This window comes from Phycodurus eques, chromosome 13, assembly GCF_024500275.1.
Source record: "Phycodurus eques isolate BA_2022a chromosome 13, UOR_Pequ_1.1, whole genome shotgun sequence".
Taxonomy (NCBI): Eukaryota; Metazoa; Chordata; class Actinopteri; order Syngnathiformes; family Syngnathidae; genus Phycodurus; species Phycodurus eques.
Window position 1 is genome coordinate 6,570,125 of NC_084537.1, and position 23,291 is coordinate 6,593,415.

General features: G+C 40.9%; 4 protein-coding genes and 1 long non-coding RNA gene across 8 annotated transcripts; 3 read left to right on the forward strand and 2 right to left on the reverse strand.

The window, feature by feature from the left end:
* Positions 1-264: 264 nt before the first annotated feature.
* Positions 265-2,075, reverse strand: tmem53 (transmembrane protein 53). Its single transcript, XM_061694016.1, has 3 exons — positions 1,887-2,075; positions 1,589-1,692; positions 265-1,495 (listed from the first exon to the last, which is right to left on the reverse strand). The coding sequence occupies exons 1-3, from the start codon at positions 1,939-1,941 to the stop codon at positions 791-793; spliced, it is 864 nt and encodes a 287-aa protein (XP_061550000.1). The 5' UTR covers positions 1,942-2,075; the 3' UTR covers positions 265-790.
* Positions 2,076-3,590: 1,515 nt separating this feature from the next.
* toe1 (target of EGR1, exonuclease) lies at positions 3,591-8,261 on the reverse strand. Its single transcript, XM_061694009.1, has 8 exons — positions 7,939-8,261; positions 7,780-7,820; positions 7,566-7,662; positions 7,252-7,410; positions 6,425-6,538; positions 5,159-5,307; positions 4,855-5,017; positions 3,591-4,399 (listed from the first exon to the last, which is right to left on the reverse strand). The coding sequence occupies exons 1-8, from the start codon at positions 8,050-8,052 to the stop codon at positions 3,776-3,778; spliced, it is 1,461 nt and encodes a 486-aa protein (XP_061549993.1). The 5' UTR covers positions 8,053-8,261; the 3' UTR covers positions 3,591-3,775.
* On the forward strand, positions 7,892-19,192 carry si:ch73-382f3.1 (uncharacterized protein LOC100151273 homolog). Of its 3 annotated transcripts, none has more exons than XM_061694013.1 (4): positions 7,892-8,928; positions 9,214-9,373; positions 10,977-11,152; positions 17,028-19,183. In XM_061694013.1, the coding sequence occupies exons 1-4, from the start codon at positions 8,779-8,781 to the stop codon at positions 17,409-17,411; spliced, it is 870 nt and encodes a 289-aa protein (XP_061549997.1). In that variant the 5' UTR covers positions 7,892-8,778; the 3' UTR covers positions 17,412-19,183. The 3 variants fall into 3 exon arrangements, with proteins under 3 accessions (XP_061549997.1, XP_061549998.1, XP_061549996.1); XM_061694014.1 differs by lacking the exon at positions 7,892-8,928 and adding an exon at positions 9,557-9,834 and having other exon boundaries at positions 9,286-9,373; positions 17,028-19,192; XM_061694012.1 differs by lacking the exons at positions 7,892-8,928; positions 9,214-9,373 and adding an exon at positions 9,399-9,834 and having other exon boundaries at positions 17,028-19,192.
* Positions 14,474-15,536, forward strand: LOC133412008 (uncharacterized). The gene is made up of 3 exons (XR_009769716.1): positions 14,474-14,874; positions 15,001-15,131; positions 15,273-15,536. It is a non-coding gene; the product is annotated as an uncharacterized LOC133412008 (long non-coding RNA).
* selenop2 (selenoprotein P2) lies at positions 19,023-21,795 on the forward strand. 2 transcript variants are annotated; one of them, XM_061694011.1, is made up of 5 exons: positions 19,023-19,098; positions 19,292-19,548; positions 20,037-20,249; positions 20,431-20,539; positions 20,776-21,795. In XM_061694011.1, exons 2-5 carry the CDS (start codon positions 19,322-19,324, stop codon positions 21,097-21,099), a joined length of 873 nt encoding a protein of 290 aa, XP_061549995.1. In that variant the 5' UTR covers positions 19,023-19,098; positions 19,292-19,321; the 3' UTR covers positions 21,100-21,795. The 2 variants fall into 2 exon arrangements, with proteins under 2 accessions (XP_061549995.1, XP_061549994.1); XM_061694010.1 differs by lacking the exon at positions 19,023-19,098 and having other exon boundaries at positions 19,247-19,548.
* Positions 21,796-23,291: the final 1,496 nt, after the last annotated feature.

Consider the following 23,291-nt stretch of genomic DNA (forward strand, 5'->3'; position numbering starts at 1 on the left):
CCGATGTCATTACCAACGCAATCCTCAATATTTAACTTGTCTTAAAACACTGACTTCTGACCCCTAGTGGCGGGTTTGTACATTACAAGATATAATCATTAAAATTACTCAAAAACGAAATCATCAAATATTTTACTCGGTCTCTTGTGAATGGATTAGTTTAACTTTTTGAATAAAACTACTGAAATAAAATACATTCTTGATTTTATAAAAGGCGGAATGTGTAATTCTGTACAAATTACAGTATAAGCAAGTATGGTTGAGATCTTTTATTAGCATTCTGATTCACTGAAGGCACATGAGTTCAGGAGAAGACGCTATTTGTGAAGGACACAAACAGTGGCTGTAATAAGTCAACACTCGATTTCAACCTTGCTTTCATTTGACAAAAACAACAAAAGGTGCCAAAATGTTTCATGATCCGATAAAATCGAGATTGAACTTTTTGCCCGGTACGTTCAGCGCCGACACAATATCGTTCGTCACCAAAAAGAATATCGTACCGAGTGAAGCACGGCGGTTAATTATGAGCCCAGTCATAAGAGGATGTGCACACTTGCGCAACCACATTAGTGGTCATTTGTCCTCCTCAAAAATATCGTAAGTCCCATTCATACGGTGTGAATCGACTACCTGTTTCAGTCGCGTTATTAAAAAGGCAAAATAAAATAACACTTGCGAGGGAATGGTTTCAAAATGACTGCAACTCGAGAGAGACGGATGAATTCAATTGCGGTACATGTCCGATTATCCGAAACAAACAACGCTCCCGGAGAATTCTGCTTGCGATTCACCGATCCTGCACCCGCCGTCTCTTGGTCGCGTGCGCCCCATCTGTGCCCTCCTTCATACAAGCGCTCAGGAAATTGCGGCACTCGCGTGTATACTGCTCCGGATATTCCCGGAGATGACTCACATGGACGCTGGAGACAAAATCGTAACTGTCTACGGGAACGCCCTTGAGTTCGAGGGTGTCTGCAAAGAGCCTGACGTCTCTCGGCTTGATGACCTGATCGGCGCGAGAGTAGAGGAAGAAATGAGGCCAGGCGGGCGGCCTCTCTTGCACCGCGTCGTAGTGGTTCTTGTGCACATACTTCGTCAAGGGGTACAGCACGATTCGTAACAGGAAAACGGTCACCGCAAAGAGGGCTAGCAGGAGGTACTTCAAAATAGGCTTCACTTTAGGCCCCAAAGTGGCCGCCAGCGCCCGCACCGCCCCGAGGACATTCCCACTACCGGGGGCGCTGTCCACAACGGCGCCGATCACACACAGGGAACGAAACTGTTTGTCCTCGCGCAAGAGCTCGACCATATATCTGTACAGCATGAAGCCGCCGTTGCTGAATACGTGGAAGAAAACCGGACTGCGCTCCACCTCGTAGTCGTAGAGGACCTCCAGCAATTTGAGGGCCGTACTTCGGAGTTCTTTATATCCAAACGACTCTGAGACAAATACCGTCTTGAGAGGAGCCGTGTAACGGATGGTGACACATCCCTGTATTGGGGGACAAGCACGCACACACACAAAGAGAAGGATGCAAATGAGCTTGAAAACGCACAAATACATTGAAGATATTCATGCTTGAACCTTTTCGTTGTAGATGGAGCTGTACTTAGTCAGGTGTTTGTCTTTGCAGCCTGCCCATCCCAGCAATATGACGACAGGCTCTTTTGTGCCCTGCCAGTGTGTCTCTGGGGGGAAGAAAAAAAAAAAAAAAAAAAAAAAAGGAAGCAAGAGCATCAGTGCATCGCGGCATCACATCGCTCATCTCGACCGAGCGAGCGGAAACCGAAGGGGTCGCGACATTTGCGTCGAAAGCCCCAAAGCGAAGATAACTCAATGGCCTCGTGCGGCACAGGTGGAAGGTGCAATGGGCGCTGCTCACCGGTTGTCTCTTCATCTGGAAACACAATATTGTAGTCGATTTCATCATTTTCCATTTCGCGGAAGGCACTTTTTTGCTTGATGTGATTTCACGAAAGAAAGAGGACTTTATTCAGCCATAGGGCTATCATAAAATATACAGTACAATACAGTTCGATCCGTAGCGTGACGGCGTAACGAGTGTCCTTGTGCGTTGTGCAACGCGCTCACGCCGGAAATCACACAGATATGTGGCGGTAGCTAGGACGCGGCCATCTTGAGCTCCGTGCCGACGGTGACGCTAAGCTAGGGAGGGCAAAGTTGCTAAAAACGACGCAAAATTACAATAATAATTACAATAATTCAATTAAAATAGGTTGAGAAACAAACAAGTTATTTATTTATCCACCCATCCAAACAACCTGTCCTGTTCAGCTGCATGGCCATGAAGAATGGTGAATCTGTAAGTATTTTGTACTAGAACAGTTTTGCTGTATGTCAGAGGAGTTTGAAATATTACATCTACTTATTTTATTATTATTATTGTGTTTACTGAATATGCAACCGGACAGAAAGGGGGTTTAGGGGACAGGGGGACATAACGGACAAGGGGAATAGGGGTGCGAACCTCAGCAAAACAATGGTCTATTCATCCATCCATTTTCTGAGCCGCTTCTCCTCACTAGGGTCGCGGGCGTGCTGGAGCCTATCCCAGCTGTCATCGGGCAGGAGGCGGGGTACACCCTGAACTGGTTGCCAGCCAATCGCAGGGCACATACAAACAGACAACCATTCGCACTCACGTGCACACCTACGGGCAATTTAGAGAGACATTGCGATTTAATTTCAATGTACATGCATTGCCATTGATGGGAACGTCGACCTCTCCAACATGGCCGCAACTTCGACACGCGGTGTGCCCGGCAGATAGAGCGCGTTGGCTTAGCTAGTGTTCGTACCTATATCGGAAATTGCCTCCTCTTTTTGCACACAGATATTAATAGGTTTTTACAATACGCCCCTTCTAAGCTGCGTGCCTACGGTGATGCTCAACGAGTGAGGGCAAAGTCGTCAGCGCATTCCATGTGTGTAAGGAGAAAAGAAAGAAACGCAACGCCATGTGTGTGTATTTCTCTAGCTTTTTGGGGGGTGGGGGGGGGGGTCTAAATGTTCAGTGTTCATATCACACGCGTTTACAAACAAGTAAACCTCGTGAAAAATAGGCTTCGAAATGAGCAAGTTACGACTTTTAATTTCAATGTCCATCCATGACCTTTGATGAGAAAGTCGACCCTCCCAACATGGCCGCTCCGTAGGCACATTCGTTTGCCGGGCTGTTACAGCGTGCTGGTGGATTTATTAAAATGGGCGGATGGATGGCTCAGTCGGTTTTTGGCTTCGTAAATGGCAACTTGCGTAACCCTAACAGTATAATGTACAGGAGTGGGTCTTGTTTGTTGGACTCGTTAAAAGTCACAACTGGTACTACCTGTAATTGTAGTCCTTTAAAAAAAATATATATATATATATATATATATATATATATATATATATATATATAAAAGAGAAAGATTGAGAGTTTGTTGCACTTCACTAAGATTCAGAACTCGTCTCAAATACACCACTACAAACTACAACCGCAATCATTTACAAATGTCGATACTGTATATGTCTTAGGTCGAGTACAATGTTTTAGCTCTGTGCAGAAAAAATACTGCTACAGAAATGCTGGGATATTTTTATTTTACAAATATTTGTCTCATTACAAACAAAACAAACAAAAAATAAGACAGAGCTCATTTATTGTCAGCAAGCTGTTTTAGATAATAATCATAATTCCAATTAAAATACAAGAATACCAAAGCCTGTATCAGTTTGAATGTCATTTTTAAAAAGTTATTAAACTATCCTCTACTGCTTGCTTCCCCAAACCATTTCCATCTTCTGCACATGGGCCTTGGATGACTTCGAGAAGGTACTCTTGACAATGTTGAGCGGTGCTGCCTTGCCACTGAGATAGACCTTATTGATGGAGTTGGGAAGCCCTATCATATTCGCTTCGCCCTCCTTCACCAGGGTGCATGAGTGGGCAAATATATAGCCTGTCATGAAGGCATCAAACCCAGCCCGGTGCGTGCCCGACTCCGCCTTATTTTCACTTCTTCCGGTAGTCGTTTCAGTCTTTGTGGACTCTGCGTTGTCCTCACATATTTTGTTCTCCTCGCTTTCTGTTTTCAGGTTTTCCCCTTCATGCAGTTGGGCGTTTATATTACCATCTATCAAATTTGCACCTTCCAGGCACCCTTCGGTTGCCCCTTGATGGCCGTCTTCTGGAGTCAATTCCAAATGGGGCATTTTGTTTTGGGGAGCACCTTCCGAAATAGAGCAATCTTTCTGTTCCTGGTCTCTCTTTTTCTTCTTCTGACGCTTCCTCTTTTTTTTCTTGTCTTCCTTGGAGTTATCATCTTGCAGAATGATGAGGTCCGTGTCATGGGACAACGGACACTTGGTGCCTTTTGAACACCAACCAAAGGACTGCCAGACAAACCAACAGAGAAAAGTTCAGAAAAGGAGAGCTGATAACATGAGAGGTGAATTGCCCGACCACATAAAAAGTCATAATCTGGATTTAATTAAGATAATTTCCTCAATACCGCAATTGAATAATTACTGCAGTGATTACTTGCAAGTTTCTGTAAAAATAGTGCATGTCATACAAAAATGTATCACGGCTCCAGCCTCCCTGTGTGGAAAATCAATCCCGCACTTGACAGAAATGAGTGTTGGAACATTTTATATGCTTTTTATAGAGTTGGAGTTTGGAATGGAAGCGGTTCATGTGTACAATCTGTATTTACCTAATATCTAAATTCAGATGAGTACACTCCAGACTGATTCCTGTTCAATATTCTTCAAACCAAGCATGACATCCAGAACATTATTACTTACTTGGACTAAAATAAATGTGATCAAAGCTTAGGTAAACCCACCGAGAAGGGCTGGCAGATGTCAGCCTCCACCGCAAGAGGGGCCCCAGTTGGACAAAATCTGTAGTCCACATAGCGGGACATGGGGCCAACATACTGACAGAACTCCAGGTAGACACGACGACCAGCTTCACCGGAGGCCACATTTCGACTATTATCCAACTTACTAGAAGGAGCAGAGAAATGCAGGCAAGAAGCCAAATAAAGGAAAAAATAGTATCAGCATACAGATGATTACAATTTATCCATGACTTTTTCAAAGCAAGATTTTTCTATGAGCATAAACATACAGTAAGAAAATACACACCATTTCTTATAGGCATACTCCAGGTATGATGCACTGAAGCGAAGATCAAATTCTGTTATGTATTTAGTGTCAAAGATGCCAGCAGGAAACATCTCAGAAAGGTCGGCTGTGAAGGTGGCTAAATGATCTGGTAGTTGTGCATAGAAATTCTTAAAAATAAAAATAATAATAATAATTAATTGTAATACAGTCACTTATTACATCCTGAAAAAGCAGCCAAAGAGTTGATATCCCAAACCACCCATTAACTACCTGTTCCGGAAACTATCTGTTTAGGAGGCTCTCACCTTAATGTAGTATCAAAAAACAAGAAAGGATAAAACTAGGGGTGTCCCAAGCCAATCTTTGAGGTCAGAAATTGGTCCGATGTCAGCAAAAAAACAAGGATCACATCGGACTGGATCTAAAATCACCAGGTTTTTTTTTAACCACTCTTATACAAGCAGTCCATTCCATGCACCGCTCCAGCACTTCTATCCAGTAGCGCCCGGACAACATGCAGGGTCCACATGATCACAACAACAGGTTGCTAAGGTGCTAACTTAGTAGTGAGGAGTACGAGTGAATGTTGCTTGCTTAAAGTAAACTATGTACACCCTAGTTGAAGTTCACTGTAAACCTAAACAGACTTAGCAAAATAATTACACCTATTGAACGTTCAAATACATCACAGACTTACGTTTCCTTCTTCGCTTTTGGTCGCAAAACTCGCCAGCTCAAAGCTAACACACAACGAATGAAAAACATAATGGACAAGCTAATGAAAATAAAAATCAAACTCGGGGCACTTATATCTTTCAAAATAATGAATATTGCTACACAAACGATGTATAAACATACAAACAGGCAATATAACAATACACTCTGGCATATATTCTTCAAACGCTGTGAAAACGAGTTATATTGACAATATTCAACAGTGACTTCGACTTTCTTTGTTACTGCAAGTGTGTATCTCATTGTGTGCACCACACTGCTCCTCAGAGGTCAAGACGTGCACAGCAGTTACTTTATTTAACCTATTGGTAATAATAATAAATGGGTCTTGCTGATTATTGTTCTCTGTTTGATTATTATTATTTGATCAAGACATTTTTAACATTCCATCCTACAAAATAAGTAAATTATGTATGATGATTGCTGAAATCGGATCGGACCAATATCTGTATCGGCCAAAACTCAAGGCTGCAATATCGGTATCAGATCGGAAGTGAAAAAATTGGATTGGGACATCCCTAAATGAAAGCGTGAGTATGCACATCCTACCTGGTAGAGGAACGCAATATCAATGAGGCCATTGTGGAGCACCAGAGGTTTTCTTGCACGCAGTAGCTCAGTAAATAAAGCCCGGATATGAACACCCTGATTGTCTGATCCTCCCTTTCAAAGAAGAGAAAGAAAGCCAAACTCTAAATCAAATGAGCATATAAAAAGGAAAGCCACTCATCTAGTTCCTAACACTAGCAAAGCACATAACACCATCTTAAAATAAACACTGCCTGTTCAATTTAGTGTACAGTAAAGACCTGCACACAACATTAATCAAAAAGGTTCTGAGAACTAAAACATGAGAGGTCCTTTCCCACGCTAGTCCAGTCAATGAGGTCCCTAATGGCAGCGACAGGTTTGCTATTCTGTTTTCTTACTTTAAAACCTATCCAAAGTTTCGTAGTCATGCGGTACGGCTGAAGAGGAGACATTCATTCGTTCATTCATCTTCTGTGCGGCTTATCCTCACCGGGGTCGCGGGTGTGCTGGAGCCTATCCCAGCTATCATCGGGCAGGAGGCGGGGTACACCCTGAACTGGTCGCCAGCCAATCACAGGGCACATAAAAACAAACAACCATTTGCACTCACATTCACACCACCGGGCAATTTAGAGTCTTCAATTAACCTACCATGCATGTTTTGGGGATGTGGGAGGAAACCGGCGATATCTATAATCTGATGAAACAAAGCTTCACCACAAATTCCAAGGGTATGTTTGGCTCCCCAGCATGCAGTTGAATGACTGCAAGATGACAGGTGCGAAGACCATTGAGCTTTTGACTGGCAGGTAAGAAAATTCGACAGGCTCAAATGGGATCGTTACCTTATTATTACCCTTGTGATACGGGATTCCTTCTGCATACTGCTTGTTGAAGTCAAATCCATGTTGTACCAGGAACTGGACCGACTGGGGCTCTATTATGTACTCCTCCGAACACAGTAAGGTGAGGTTGTACACCTGAACCAGGTGTGTGTCTGCAGCCTAAATAAAAAGGAAGGAGGGCAGATTTTAAAGTTTCAACACAACCAAAGCGATCCAGTCAGCTGGGCTTATGCTATTTTACATTCTACATACGAGAGACACACACGTATGTCACACATTTTACAGCAATTGGAAAATGCATCATCTTGTTGCACCTTATCGCTGAACTTCTTGTAGCAGGCAATTCCCAAGGAGAGGATGGAGCGAGAGCGGGCTGCATGACAAATAGCTTTATACCTGTCTTCTATAGACCTGAACCGCAATTTTAAAGAAAATATATTTAAAAAATAATAATAATAAATAAAGAAATAAAAACAATCTTATGAATTTTATGTGTAAAGTGGGAGCGTTAGGACATTTTTAACTCACTCTGCAAGCAATGACGTTCTATTTCCGAGGCCACTCAGCTCCTACAACAATCATTCGCAATAATTCCGGGTCATTTATTTGTGAACGTCCAGATTCACCACCCACGTAACGAACAACATATTTTTGGATTATGTAATACTGTGGTACTCATTCACTTACCGTATCAACAGCAACGAATGAAGCTGTTTTAATTGCCACCACCATAGCAGGCCAAAGTTCTTTGAAATTGCCATTCTGGACATCAATAACAGGGACGACAAATGCGGACGCCATTTCGCCAAGTGAAAGCTACTTGGCAGCGAAAAGGAATACCGCACTTGGTCACTTCTACGTTTACTTGCGGTAGCTGAGCAAACCCTCAACTGTCTTCATTCTAAGCTACTAACTCAATAAGAATCACTTTAAGAAGCGCCGACTAAGTGTAGGTAATTTTGAATGGGCAAGTAAACATGGACACAACGTGCTCGACGGGTCCTGTGGTGTCATACTCATAGAGAGTTTACCATAAGCCTGTTTTACCCGCAACGTTTATTTGCATTATTATCTAAGATGTCAATATAATATCTTCATTACATTGCAATCTAATAATTATCATTGTTATTATTTAATGTATTTCATACTTTATTCTGCCTATCTCTTACATTAACGTGTTTTTTTTCCCGTGTATTTCTTTTAATCAGGCATTTGCTGCGGACATATAAATTACGTCACATACTCAACTAGCTAACCGAAGGTCGCCATTTTGGCTCAAACAAAGTAAGGAAACATTGAGTTGTATGTGACTATTTTGCATTATTTGGTTTAATACGGTACAATTCATTTGCTGGACAGCCTTGTTATGTGAGTGAGTTAATATTAGACGAATAATTAATTTTTGTTCCAAAAACGTAAAGTTTTATTTCCACAAAGTAATGGATAAAATTTACCGAGCTTGTCTGTTAATATAACAAAAAAAATAATAACATTGACGCAGGTTTTTTTTTTTTTTTTTCGTGTGCAATGGGTGGATGCTCGGCTCCTAACTGCACCAATTCAACCAGCATAGGGAAACAACTGTTTAGATTCCCCAAAGACCCTGTCAGGAAGAAGAAATGGGTTGTAAATTGCCGACGTGACTTTGAACCAACTCCACACTCGAGACTGTGTCAAGTGAGTCATTCTTTTAGTAGGGGGGGGGGGGAAACTTGATGGAGATAATAATCATAGTGATGTATTAGCGGGAAATATTCAAAGGCAGGGATTTTATTTAAATAAAAAAATTATATTTGTTGCTGATGAGGGTCATCTTTTCATGTGTGCCAGTCATTCAGCTACACCTTATCTTTGCATTCAACACTGTGATGTCTTTTTTTAAATAAAAATAAAAAAAAAATATATATATAAGTGATTCAATCATTTACATTATCTCTGCCTAATCCTTTCTTAATACTCTAGGACCATTTTGAGCCGAGTCAGTTTGAAGAATTGGCAAAGTCTCCAGCAGGAGGAAAGAAATTGAAGCCCAATGCCATCCCGACTCTCTTCAGTGCTGGAGACCCTCCATACCCTGCGGTTACTGCTCCGTTTATTATGCTACCCTTGAAACCTGAGCTAGGTAACTTCTTCTCTACTGTACTCTACATCTACTTACTTACTTGACATTTATTTTATCTTTTGATCACGGCACAATGTGTGTAGTTTAACCCCGACGGGTCTAATGTGTTTTTTTTGTGCAGTAATTTAAGATCTATGTTTCAATGTCAGTTTCCCAACCCCATTTTACCGCTTATCCTCGCAGGATCTATGGTTGCAGGCGTGCTGGTGCCTATCTCAGCTCACTCTTGGCGAGAGGCGGGGTACATCCTGAAATGATCGCCAGCCAATTGCAGGGCACATATAGACAAACAATCATTCACATTCACACCTACGGACAATTTAGAATCTTCAGTCAACCTACCATGCATGTTTTGGGGATTTGGAAGAAACCGGAGTACCCGAAGAAAACCCACGCAGGCACGGGGAGAACATCCAAACTCCAAACAGGGAGGCCAGATTTGAACCCAGGACCTAAGAACTGTGAGACAGATTTAATCTTAAATATATTAGTACAGTGTAACTCAACCTTGGTTGAGCTGTGGCATGTTAGAAAAATCACAGGGCGCACAAGCGAATAATAATGTGATCAAAAATATATATACTGAAATAATGATGATCTCTTCTCAATTTAATCACAAATTTGCTTTGTGTGAAATCTTGGCACGAGAGGAGTATATATGGATATACTAGGGCTAAACAATATTGGAAAAAAATGACATTGCGATTTTCTTTAACCCTGCAATATTTTTTTGCGATGTTAAAAAAAATACAGGATAGAATACATCAACATGAAAACCAACACACATTTCTCCTTTTCCCTCTCGAGAAAAAACAAACAATATATTGTGAAGCCTTAGTATGTTACTGTATTGGTACAGCTTGGCAGTGGCTGGCTGGGTCTCACTTCGCACCCAGAAATGTTATTTTTGTTTTGAAAGCTTATGTGATATGACGTTTTTGTTTTTGAATTGGTCGTTACATCCGTGACGATGCCACACTGTTTACCTGCAATTCAAATTTCTAATCATAGCAAAGCTAATGGCCGACGGGTGAGCGCTCATGAAAAATAGTTGCAGAAACGTGCACACATCGCTCGGTGTGTGGGGGGTCCTCATGGGCCGCAACGCAATGGTTGGGAATCACTGAATAGTCCATACAAAAGGAGATAAAAGCTCAAAAAACTTGATTGAAATGGCTTCCTGGTGTGCAAGTTGCAGAATAGTCCATAAATCCTCCCTCATCAAATGCATGTCGAATATGTTCTGCAGGTACTGTGGATGCTGATACGAGTGGAAAGATGTAAAACCAATACAACACTTAAGTCTCTAACTTTAATAACAACGGCATCATGCAAGGGTGGGTCACATTACGGATGCCCCCTACGTATCTTTTTTTAATATTTCTAATTACAATACAATTGTAAAGAGAGGTGAACGCAGCAGGACTGCTACTGCTTTAAATGTGATTCCCCTTATGTAAAAATGTAATGTTCTTTTATTAGCATCCTTGGTTGAGGTTTTCTTCACTGGGAGGAAATTTCCTTCGATCCATAACATAGTCCAAAACCATGTGAACAGCAGAAAAAGGGAATACATGACTGAGTGGTTGCATTCTGTCCGTAGTGGAGAAGGAGCTGAATGTTGGCGACCATGGCTATGCTAGACGCACTCCTTTCTTCGGCCTGGAAGAGGAGGATGGAGATAGAACAGCTCTGGATCAGCAGTCCTGCACACAATGTCACCTCCTGAAGAAACAGCTGGAGAAAGAGATGCAGCACACCATGAAACTGCAAAAGGAGGTGAGAAAGTGCTTAATGATGGCAAATTGCTGGCTACTTACTTGTACAGTGCATATAAAAAGTCTACACACCACTGTTAAAACAGCCAGCTTTGTGGGATATAAAACAATGAGACCTCGATAAATCATTTTAAAACTTTTTCCACCATTAATGTGACCTATAACGTGTACAACTCCATCCATCCATTTTGTACGGTGCTTATTCTCAATTTAAGAAGAAAAAAAAAATCATTTTGAGAAGTGAAATGACCGTGTGGTTGCACACTTTCTTATAAATGCGAATGTGGCTGTGTTCACAATTAACCACTCATATTCAAACTTATGTTAAATGGGATTCCTCACACACCTGTCACTCCAAATAAATCCGACTTGTTCTAGTAGGCTTTTTCTGACATTTTCTTTGTCACATACATCAAAAGTCACGGTCTGCAGAGAGCTTCTGCAGCATCATCATTTTTTTTAAAGGTATCAAACAGGGCAAGCATACAAAATAATTTCTAAGGCTTTACATATGCCATGGAACGAAGTGAAGACAGTTATCATCATTTCCAAGAACTGCACATCTAGAGGTGGGTAAAAATATTGTTTCATCAGTGCATTGCAATTCAATATCGATTCAGCAATCCTCAACTGGAAAATGGAGAACAAAGCAAGCAGCCCTGGCAGCAGCAGCGTGAAGCGAGTGACTTTTCTTTTACATCTAACGTTTAGGGTCAATTTGGATTCCCCTGTAAATCGAGAATACGGGAAATGGGCAAAAGACACTCAAACCACAATACACATTACCATCATGAAAACGCGTCAGAAGTCGCCGTTCTGAAGGTGTACACAATGTTAAGACGGGAGTTTTGGGGTCGTTTGAGTCGGCAGGAAGAGCGACAGTCCCTTCTGTACGTAACAGTCACTTCTCATTTAATTTCTAACGAATAGTAATTAGTGTTAAATGTTCTGCAGACTGGAGCCCTACAATGGAAGCTAAACAGGGAGCAATATAGCGAACTTGGTGACAGAGGCAAAATATGAATGGAGTTTGACGAAGAAAGTGGCGTCAATTGTCAGAATGCCGCAAACATGCTACTTCATTAGGTATTACTTAAAAACCTTGCTAATAATAGTAACTTTAACCCTAATAAGTAAAGAAATATTGTTTAAGTATGCATGCACTTTTTCAATACAGAGATGTGATAATGTGTTTACTTTTGTATTAATAAGTTATTGTACACAATTTGTACTTTTTTAATTAGAATTTCGAAGAGGAAATAAACAAATACATGCACTTTACATTTTCAGTGTTCATCCACAGCCGTCATGTTTTTTAAAAAAACTTCTGCACTCCATGTGCACAAATAAGTTATGTGCAAATTTCTGTTTTCAGATGTTGTATTGCTTGAAAAATGTGACGTGACATACGACATTTACGTGCCATCAAAAATAAATATTTCAAAATTGCCAAAATGTACTCTTAATTGTGTATTTCTACTTCTTACTGAATCGATATTGGAGCATTTAAATCAACATCGAATCAAATTGCAACCTGAAGAATCAAAATCTATTTAAATTGTGAGCTTCGTAGCAATGCCCAGCCCTATGCACGTCCCTACAAAATTGCTTAAAAGATGAGAAGAAAACTTGTCAGGGAGGCTGCCAGTTGTCAGACAGCAACACTGAAGGAGCTGCAGGAATTCCTGGCAAGTACTAGCAGTTTAGTACATGTGACAACAACAGTCTCCCATCTTTTTTATACGGTATGACTGGGCTATGGGGGAGAGTGGCAAGACCTTATCTTACCAAAAAAAAACAAAAAACACTTGAAATCTCCCAAAAGCTTGTGAGAACGTGTGTTACGGTCTGATGAAAACAAGGTTGAACTTTTTGGCCATAACAAAAATTATGTTTTGCGCCAACACAACACCGCTCATCATCACCAAAAGAACACCACACCTGCAGTGTAGTATGGTGGTGACAGCCGCATGCATTGGGGCCGTTTCTTCAGCTCGAACTGGGGCCTTAGTCAAGGTGGAGGGAATTAAAAACAGCTCCACAAAGCAGTCAGTGTTAGCACGAAACCTTCAGGGCTTCTGCTAGGAAGAAAACAAAAATAAAAGTCAGAAAAGGCCTACAAGAACAGCTGATGTTTATTTGAGGTTAATCAGAGGCACTTAGAATGTGGCAGTTGTGTGCTGACTCCCATTTTAAAATGAGTTTGAATGTGACTGGGTAATTCTAAACAGTCACATCCTCAATTATAAGACGCTGTGCTGCACTTGTCCTTGGATGAAAGGCTGCTGAAAGTGGGTGCAGCGTCAAACGGTCAATAAAATACATTACATTAGTATATCATATACCGTAATAATAAACGCAGTGATAGAAGGAGGACATTAAAACAATAAAAGCCGTTCATTCTATAAAGAGTACAAGCAAGTACTGTAGATGTACCGTAATTTCTCATGTATCATATGCTCTCGAGTATAATGCGCACCTCCAAAGTTGACTCCAAAAATCAGGAAAACCCTTCTTCGTATGTATAATGTCTTTCTATGACTTTCTACCCATTGATATATTTATGTACAATGTATTAGTGGTGATCCTCTCTTAATTTGTTTTTCTAATTACGTCGGATCAGCATTATTATTTATACTAAGGTTTACTTGTTCTTTAGTAATGTATGTTTTAGTGTGGCGGACCTTAGGGTTCAGTTTTAACACTGTACCTTTGCGGAGGTATTTTCCAGCACCCACATAACCATTGTCACGTCAGCCAGCTTGCACAACGTCCTGAAAGCTAGAGAGGTCATGTGCCCAGATAACACGTTCAGTCCTGTTGGAAGATAATAAAAAAAAACACAAATAAAGCTGCATAGTGGGAATAAGCACACACAGGATCGATTACCATTCACATTATTACAACTATTTATGGGATTAGGGTACTAACTGATTTAAAACAGCATTTTAACACCTACACAACGGCGCTAGGCGCACTGGGACATCCTCTGACAGCAAGTGCTACGACAATAACGTCATCATTAAAATATGGCGGCTCGCGATCAAAGGATTTCCCGGCATACCTCGCGGCATTGTATAGTTGTTAAATTGCTGTTTTATGTCAGTTAGTCCCCGAATACCATAAATAGTTTTAATAATGTGAATGTCAATACAGTTTATTTGTGTTTATCTTCCCTCTGCAGCTTTTGTTGTGTAGCCACTATTTTTTTTAATTATCTTGCACTAGGAGTGAACGTGTTATCCGGGCACATGACCTGTGTACCTTTCAGTACGTTGTGCAAGCTGGCTGATGTGCCAATGGCCACGTGGGAGGTGGAAAATATCTCCCAAAGCTGCAGTTTCAAAACTAAACATTAGGGTACATCATAACAGCCGTCAATCCATCCAGCCATTTTCTGTACCGCGTATCCTCACTAGGGTCGCGGGCGCGGTGGAGCCTATCCCAGCTATAGTGATTGGACGAACAACACTAATGCGTCAGCACTTTGCCGAGCGCACAAGAAAAAAATCATGTGACCGATACAGGAAGTTTGGATGTGCCGCGAATTGTGTTTACAAAAGGAAACAAACTGTGCCGACATGTTGCGGATTTGTTGGATGGAGTTTTGCTGTTGGATTTTGGATTTTCGCTTGGCCTCACCTTGTTCCACTGACTTCATGGATCTGTCCAAGAAGTTTTCTCCCAGTCTGGAATAATTTTGATCTTTTGACGCCAAATAAGGTAAATATTTTTTCTCCTTTGGGCATTGTTTACTGTCCGTTTTTTTTTCATTAAATACGTTTGTACTCTTTTCTGGTAAGAGGATTGAATTGTTTTCAGATAAATTAACTTTTTATTTTACTGTAGGTGAAGTAAGTGTCGGCTCTGCTCCACAGAGCTATCTTACATCAATAAGAAGAGCACTTCATCCATGCTGAGGCATTATAGAGCTCGGCATGGCAATGAAGAATTGGCAGCTACTCGTGTGAGTACCCCAGGTATGTTGAAGTTTTCACAAAAAAATAAAAATAGTTTATTACACACAAAAGGCTTTGTGTGACTCTGTCTGTGTAGTATTGTTTGTAAAAATTACAGTCCTTTAATAAGCTTGTAACAAAATATTTCCTTGTGGCTTGAAGGTCCTAACAAGCAAGGTGTGGATGAGGCTGTGGTCAACGTGATCATCAAAGACTGTCAGCCACTCACCATTGTTGAAAATGAGTGATTCAGGGAGCTCCTGAAGCTTATCAACTCACACTTAAATGTTTTTGCTCACCATCTTCATCTGTACCCTGTGAAAGAGTTTTTTGTAAGGGAGGGGAACTGGTGTCTGAGAGGAGAAATCGCCTTGGAGCAAAGGCACTTCAAAAACCTTTGTTCCTCAATAAAAATGCATAAATGAATACATTTTTTGTCTTTTATTTCATAGGATTGAACACTTAAGTTAACAAAATTCCATACATAAGTCAAACATTTTAACTCTTTGTCTGTAATTTTATTACAGACAAATTTGCTATATTTTACATACCAACTCATTTTAGCATTTACACAAACAAGGTTTTAAGCAAATTTTAAACACTTCTCATAAACAACTCAGCAAACCAATTGAGCAAATGAAGTTGTACAGAGATCATATTTTAAGAAAAGGGCTAGCGATTATTATTTGACAGGCTGATGTTGGGTTTGCAGGTTTCCTTGAGGTATCATCATCCCATCACTACCCAGCTAGCTTTGGGCGAGAGGCGGGGTACACCCTGAACTGATCTCCAGCCAAGCGCAGGGCACATTTAAACAAATAACGATTGGCACTCACATTTACACCTACGGGCAATTTAGAGTCTTCAATCAACCTACCGTGCATGTTTTTGGGATGTGGGAGGAAACCGGAGTACCCGGAGAAAACCCACGCAGGCACGGAGAGAACATGCAAACTCCACACAGGCGGGGCCGGGATTTGAACCCCAGTCCTCAGAACTTTGAGGCAGAAGTGCTAACCAGTCGCCCACCATGCTGCCTACATCACAATACTGACACACAATTTAGAAGTAGATGCATTACATTTTCATGTGAACCTAAATATGATGTAAACTTATAAATCACAATATTTAAAAGTAATTGATGGCATTTCTGAAACACATATCTACTCATATTAGTGGTGTACGATACTGCATATTTTGGTATCAATCCAATCCCAAGTAAATACAGGTATGGTGTTGCTGATACCGATATTTTCAAAAATTAAATCGATGCATCATCAAATTGCTAAATGGTAAATGGACTGCACTTGTATAACGTTTTATCGACACTCTCACAGTGCCCAATTGATGTAGGGCGGCGAGAGCGGCTTGCTTGCGTTGCTCGGTCACGTGACGCTGAGACCGAAACCGCGACTCTGGCGTCACCTGTTTGGTGAAGCCAAAGCAGTGCATGCAAGAGTGAAACTGGAACTACTGTATCAATAATCTCACGCTGGTAGTGATCCGATACAATACTGATTTGGTATCGATATTTTGGATCGTTCCGCCCACTACTAACTCATATACCGAATTTCACTGTGAAGCAATTTTTCACTGTGAAGCAATTTTTGTTTCACTGTGAAGCAATTTTTACTATACTTATTATACGCACGATTGACTTTTGAAGATTTTTCAGAAAAATTTGCGCATTATACATGAGAAATTACGGTATTACAACACTGCACTGACTCCATATTGGTAAATAAATGGATTCCATTACAATAAATGAAACCCTGGTTTTCGACAGCAAATCTTTGAATTACTGTATAAAAACGAGTGAGATTTGAATGAAATTTGCTAAACATTTGCAGGAGCTGTAATGCCAAATAAAATCTTGTCAGCTATTCATCTGTGTGCGTGTGTGTGTATGTGTGTCAGGCAGAGGAGATGAAGAAGCGTCTCTACCGACTCGACCGGATTGAGAAGGGACTCCAGAACTTTCTGTATGAGGACCAGATCCGTGCACTGTCTCTCACCAAGCGGTCTCGCCGAGCCGTCTGGTCTCCGGAGACTATCCTGAAGGCCAGAAAGATCCGAAGCGCAGTCGGCACCAAAGGCTACGAGTACCTGAGAGAGCTGGGCTACCCGTTACCCTCCTACCGGACTCTATGTAACCGCTTGGAAACCAAAATCATGGTAACGACGGACATGAGCTGTGAGGAACTGGCGGAACTGGGCCTGGGACTCATGGCCACCTGCGATAGCCCAACAGAAAATGTTGGCGACAATGAGGAAGAAGACCTTCTCGGTGTCTTGTCCTGATCTTTGCTATTTGATTAACTCGTTAACCATATGTGAGATCTCGTCAAGTGAAGGCTTTGTTTGCCTCAGAAGTTGTTGGTTTCTGGTGTGTCCTGAACTGAGACAAGATGCAGGAGCATGCAGCTAACAGGTTTATGCAAAAGGTTTGTTCAGAAACTTGAACATGCAACAGAATGAGCCATATGACCAGTAGCAGACCAAACACAAAATACATTTGTGTGTGTCTCACGACTTGTGTAGAAAACCAAAAGAACCCTCAATGAGCACAAAATGTTTGTTGAAACTTTATTGAATACACAGTCCCATGGAATTCGGTTAATGGGCCACAATAATGCAGTAATGATTCCATAATGATGAAAAATAAAAGTACAAAATTTGAACTTAAATGTGGAAGCACGAAATGGGCCACAAAATAAAGATTGCTATCAAGATTTTAACATAATGTTGATTTTTTTTTTAAAGTACTCAATTTTACAGTGAGTTGTAGTGCCTACTACAAAAATCACAGAGGCTGACGCCAATTGCATCCGGATTGTGACAAAATAAATGTGATATAGCAAACATAAATTGTTCTGAGGCAGCATAGTGAACCTACAAAAATGACCAATATTCTGTATTCTCACTGTGGTTTTGTGTGTATTGCTTATAGCATTTGCATTGAGGTAATTGTGAGTTAAGTTGTTTTTGTAGTAATGCTGACAAGCAAGTCTGTAAATAACTACTGGTTGTATAATTGCATTGTGTACTTTATGCACAGTACTATTTATTGTGTAAAAAAAACAAAAAAAAAAACTGCACGGGTTTGTCACTTTGATCTTCTGGTTCTGAATGTCATTGATTTTGGCCTCTTGCTTTGTTCCAAAGATCAAATTGTGTGGGTTTTCAGTCACATGGAGTTTGGCTCAACTTCTGCAAAGTCCCAGTTCAAAATTGGATTTGCGCATATAAATGTGGAGTATATTAGAGATGATGTTTGTCCTGCACATTTGTGTGTTATGCGTGGAGGCCTTAGCCCAAATGTGCAACTTCTCGGCCGGGGTGTATGTTAAGTAAGGTATTATATATGGGCGTATTCAAGCCATGTATTTTGAAAGCGCTATTTCGTGTCAAGCCTCGATCTGACAAGATTTTTGGTGCTTTCAAATTTTCAATACTGCTTTGAAAGAGTTGACAACAATGGACCAATCAACTAGTTTATACTGGAATCTCTAAATTTGGTTGCTGATGATGGAATGATGCCACGACAAAAGTATTCGCCAGAAAAGTCAACTTTGGTACATTTGTTACTGCGTCCTCATCTGTCAACAAAGTTAGGTTATTTTTGTGATGAAGTGGTTAATGCATCAAGTCGTCATCTTCAGCAATCCTCCATCATTACGTTCATATTTGTCAGGTGTCCGTCACGTACCATCAAAGCTAAACGTGAGAAGACAGTTGCTTTTTTTTAGGATTAGATTGTACACAGGCCACTTTTAAACTTGTGTGAAAGTTTAGAATGTGGCACAGACCTTGGACTTTGTAAATGTAAAACACTTTAACTACGTACGTGTTCCGTTGTTTGTGGACAGTGTTTCACTCCACCTCTTTGTTTGATTTGGGGGAAGAGTCCAGCCTAGAAGCTTCAAAAACAGCTGAGGTGTTTCTAAGTGTTTGTTTGGGTGAACAGGACAGCAAGGATACAACAGAGGTAAGCAGTTATGGTTGGGCTTTGCTTTATTACAAGGAATATTATTATTATAATTATTATTGTAAGACTGTCCGGTCGGTGTCCAAAATCATGCTGCTGTGCGTTGCAGTCTACCAACCAAATGTATCGTTTCAACTTGCTGTACTAGATGGGTGATGATAAATTGACAGTGTATGTAAATGTACTTTTTCAGGCGGGTCTGTTTCAGCAGCCAGTGAGGACAATGTTCTCACACCTGTTGCTGTGGACATGTTCGGCCTTGCCAGGTCTGCTGTTGGCCTCCATAAGCAGTCTGTTGGTCGAGGGGGAGGACGCAGGCACCAGGATTTGTAAACCTGCCCCCTACTGGGACATAAAGGGACAGGCACCTATGCAGGCATTGCAGGGAAGTGTGGTGGCGGTGGCACTGCTGAAGGCTAGCTGACAGTTTTGTCTCACTCAGGCCTCCAAGTAAGAAAGTGCATTTCATGTCATATATACATTTTGACTTTTTGGAAGTCAGCGGTGCTAATATTGATTGATACAGTAGATGATAGACATCTTTGTTTAAAATTTGTCACAAAAAAAGTGCAGGGAGCTCCGCAGCATCTCTTATAAGGTTCAAAGAAAATATAAACAAATAAAGATTCCCAGAGTCCTCGGCATCTCTTATTTCGTTAACTGAATATGCAAATAAATAAATAGTTCACTGATGTTTACCCAATTTTCAATATTGGTTGTCAGATTTAAAAAAAAAAAAAAAAAAAAATGCTTCAAAATGCCGAATATCGAAGCCAATAATCGGCCCAGGGGATAATCAGTCTATCCGTAAACATTTTACCGCATATCTACCAACGAAGTGTAGCTGCAAGTCACAAGAAATAACCTTGCATCCTGCTGGATTACATATTGTCATTTATTGAAATTTGACCCAGTGATTTTTCTGTCCTAACCTTTAGAATTAGAGACCTGCGTGACAAGCTGAACCGTAGCAACCTGACAGAGGTGTCCTTCATGATAGTCAATGAGCGAGATCCTCTGTCCAGAGCAATGTACTGGGAGCTGAAGAGAAACACACCTCCTGAAGTTCCAGTGTATCAGCAGAATCCCTTTCAAAATGACGTGTGGGAGGCGCTGGAGGGTGACAAAGATGACTTCCTAATCTACGACAGGTAACTCAGCCTCCTCGTCAGAAGTACAGTAAGACACACTCTTTCACTCGGCCACACACTTCCGATAAGAAATGTAGAAAATAATATTCTTACGCACTGTTTGGATTTCCAACATCAGGAAACGCCTTTTTTTAAAGGTCTTTTTTTTTTTTTTTTTTTTGTCTTTTGATGTCCTGTCCAGGTGTGGTCTCCTTACATTCCATATAGTGCTTCCGTACAGCTTCCTGCGCTTCCCCTATGTTGAGGCTGCCATCAGAGCCACCTATTTTAAAAACATCTGCAACTGCCCTGTGAGTAGTGACGTATCCGCAAATTTGGCATTGTTACACACTAACCACAATGCATTGATCCTTGAAATAATGAAATAATTGAAACAAATGGTTAATTCGGTTAGCAAGTGCATCACACAGAGAGCGGTTTCTAATATTGTGGTCACCTTATTTACTGTCGCTGAAGACCAAAACATGAGAGGCCGAAAGATACAGTACCAGATCAATAGTTAGCAATCTCATTTTATCGTCCCCAGACTAATTTTACTGCAGTGATTGGCATCGTCCCCAAGAACGATTCGCTGCCAGACAATGTCAACCACACCACGGCATCGCCCACAAATCAAGTGGATACAGACGATTCCGAAACGACAGTGACGACTCCTCAGCAGATACATACAAACCACCACCATCGTGACCATCATCATCATCTTCGTTACGGCCACCAGAATCAGTCTTATCATCAGAAGGACCAGAATACAACTCAAAGTCTTGGTCATCTTCATCAGCATCAGCATCATCAACACTCTCACTCTCCACAGTCCTCGAATCACAGTCTTCATACTAGAAATGATAATTAGGATAACAGTTTCGGTCCTATTTGTTTTGGTTGGCATCGAATTGGACATTTATCCTGAACAGTTGTCGTAAAATGGGTCAAATCCGTTCAATTCATTTGAAGCATTAGCAAATTCCTTGCTGCGTCTGCTCGCATCTTCTCCCCGTGTGTGGAAACAGTAGCTGACGTTCCTCTGTGTGCACTCCTCGTAATGAAGTCTACAGTCTGGAACCTGGCTACAGGAAGCTGCAGATGGATGTGTCAGGGGAGATGCATTGGACTGACAGGTGCTGTTTCTCAGACAGAGGCAGATGATGTGGTGCATTGATGCTGAGCACACCTCAGTCTGTTTATTGTTTAAACCTTCTGTTCCTCCTGTGCCTCATTAATTAGTAATGAACTAAAGTAATGCGTACATTTAGTTTTACAACACACACCTACGCATTTACAATGTTTTTGGTGCGCTACTCCTTGGAAACGAGATGAATGGGTATCATTTTTGAATTTTCGTGAGGTTTATGTATCTCCCGACCACAAGTTAGTAGTCGCGCACACTAGTTGTCACTCGCAAAGACTTTTATGCCATTTTCCGGGTTCTGTACATTCTAGTTAACTTCTATTCTGGATGAAAGGATGTGTCTGTTTCAGGTCACTGTTTTTGTCATTTATACGTTTAAGTTGATTATTAATCTTTAGTTGTTGTTTTTTTCTTCTTCTTTCAAGGATCAGAATGTAGATTAAGGCTTTAGATTGCTGTCATGGAATTAAAAGCAAATGTTCACAAGGCCTAAAGTTATTTGTACTCAACAAGACTAGGGTTTCCAAAATGATTTCAGCTCAAGATCATAAAAGAAAAGTGTATAGTAGGCTATTTTTTATACAGATTCAGCATAAATGAATGATTCCTAAAGAACACCATCCATGCATCCATCCATCCATCCATCCATCCATTTCCTGAACCGCATGTCCTCACGAGGGTCACGGGTGTGCTGTCGCCTATCCCATCTGACTTTGGGCGAGAGGCGGGGTACACCCTGAGTTGGTCGCCCGCAGGGACACATATCCTGTACATTACAATAAACAAACAACCATTCGTACTCACATGCACACCTACGGACAATTTAGAGTCTTCAATTAACCGTGTATATTTTTGGAATGCAGGAGGAAAGCGGAGAAAAACCACGCAGACTCACACCCACAAACTCATAAAGCCATTTGCTAAGAAATTGTGTAAATGATTCACCTTGAACAAAGTAATTTGCAACATTTCTTTTCAATTACCGAATAAAAATTGACTCCGGACCCAAAATGGGACCCCAAATGGCAAAGGCTTCATTAGGTACATCTGTACAATTGCATGAGGTCCAATGCAAGAAGTGGAACAAAGGTTAGGTTTTGCTTTAAGTAGTTTTTTTTGTTGTTATAATTATTATTACTTACAAAGGAAAGAGAAGTATATTGTGGTCTAGTGAAGTAGAATCTCCAAAGTTGAATGCTGTAAAGTTGTGCAAGTTCAGTCTAAATTTACAGGAAATACAAGCAGTCAAACCGTCATCATATGTGATCATGCAAGACTATGGATGGGATTAACGCCATGAGTGCGGTTTGCTTTTAATGTATTGGCAAAGCAGCAACGTGTAATTATGACCTTATAACGTTAAAAGGAACTACTGTACTGAGACGTGCAAGTGGGAGTTAAGTCACGTGTGCAAGTCGTAAGTATCAAGTCTTAACCTTTAACGTGTCGAGCACGTCCCAAGTAACTGTGGCATAAGTCAAGCAAACATCGTCGAGTCTTCACTGATTTTCAAGCAAGTCGAGACATGTCATGACTTGGGTTAAACAATCTTGCAGTGTGAAATGATTATTTTTTTCACTGATCATCACACACACAAAAAAAGTCTATACACCGTGAAATGAACAACACCCGAGAGTACGAAATCAAATGTACTACACACTGAATGAAGTTGCATTTAAAAAAAAATGAAATGACAAACTGTACTGTGTCGTTGGCGGTGAAGGTGCGACGAGATCCTTCTGAGAAAACTCAACAAAGGCATTATGGATTTTGGGGCACACATTTTGAATCGACGATTCAATTGAAAAATCTGTTCAAGACAAACAAACCGCATGATAGTCACAAGTCCATGGCAAAAAAAAAAGAATATGTAGGCCAGTAGACAGCGGTAAGACAACATATTGTATGTACAATGC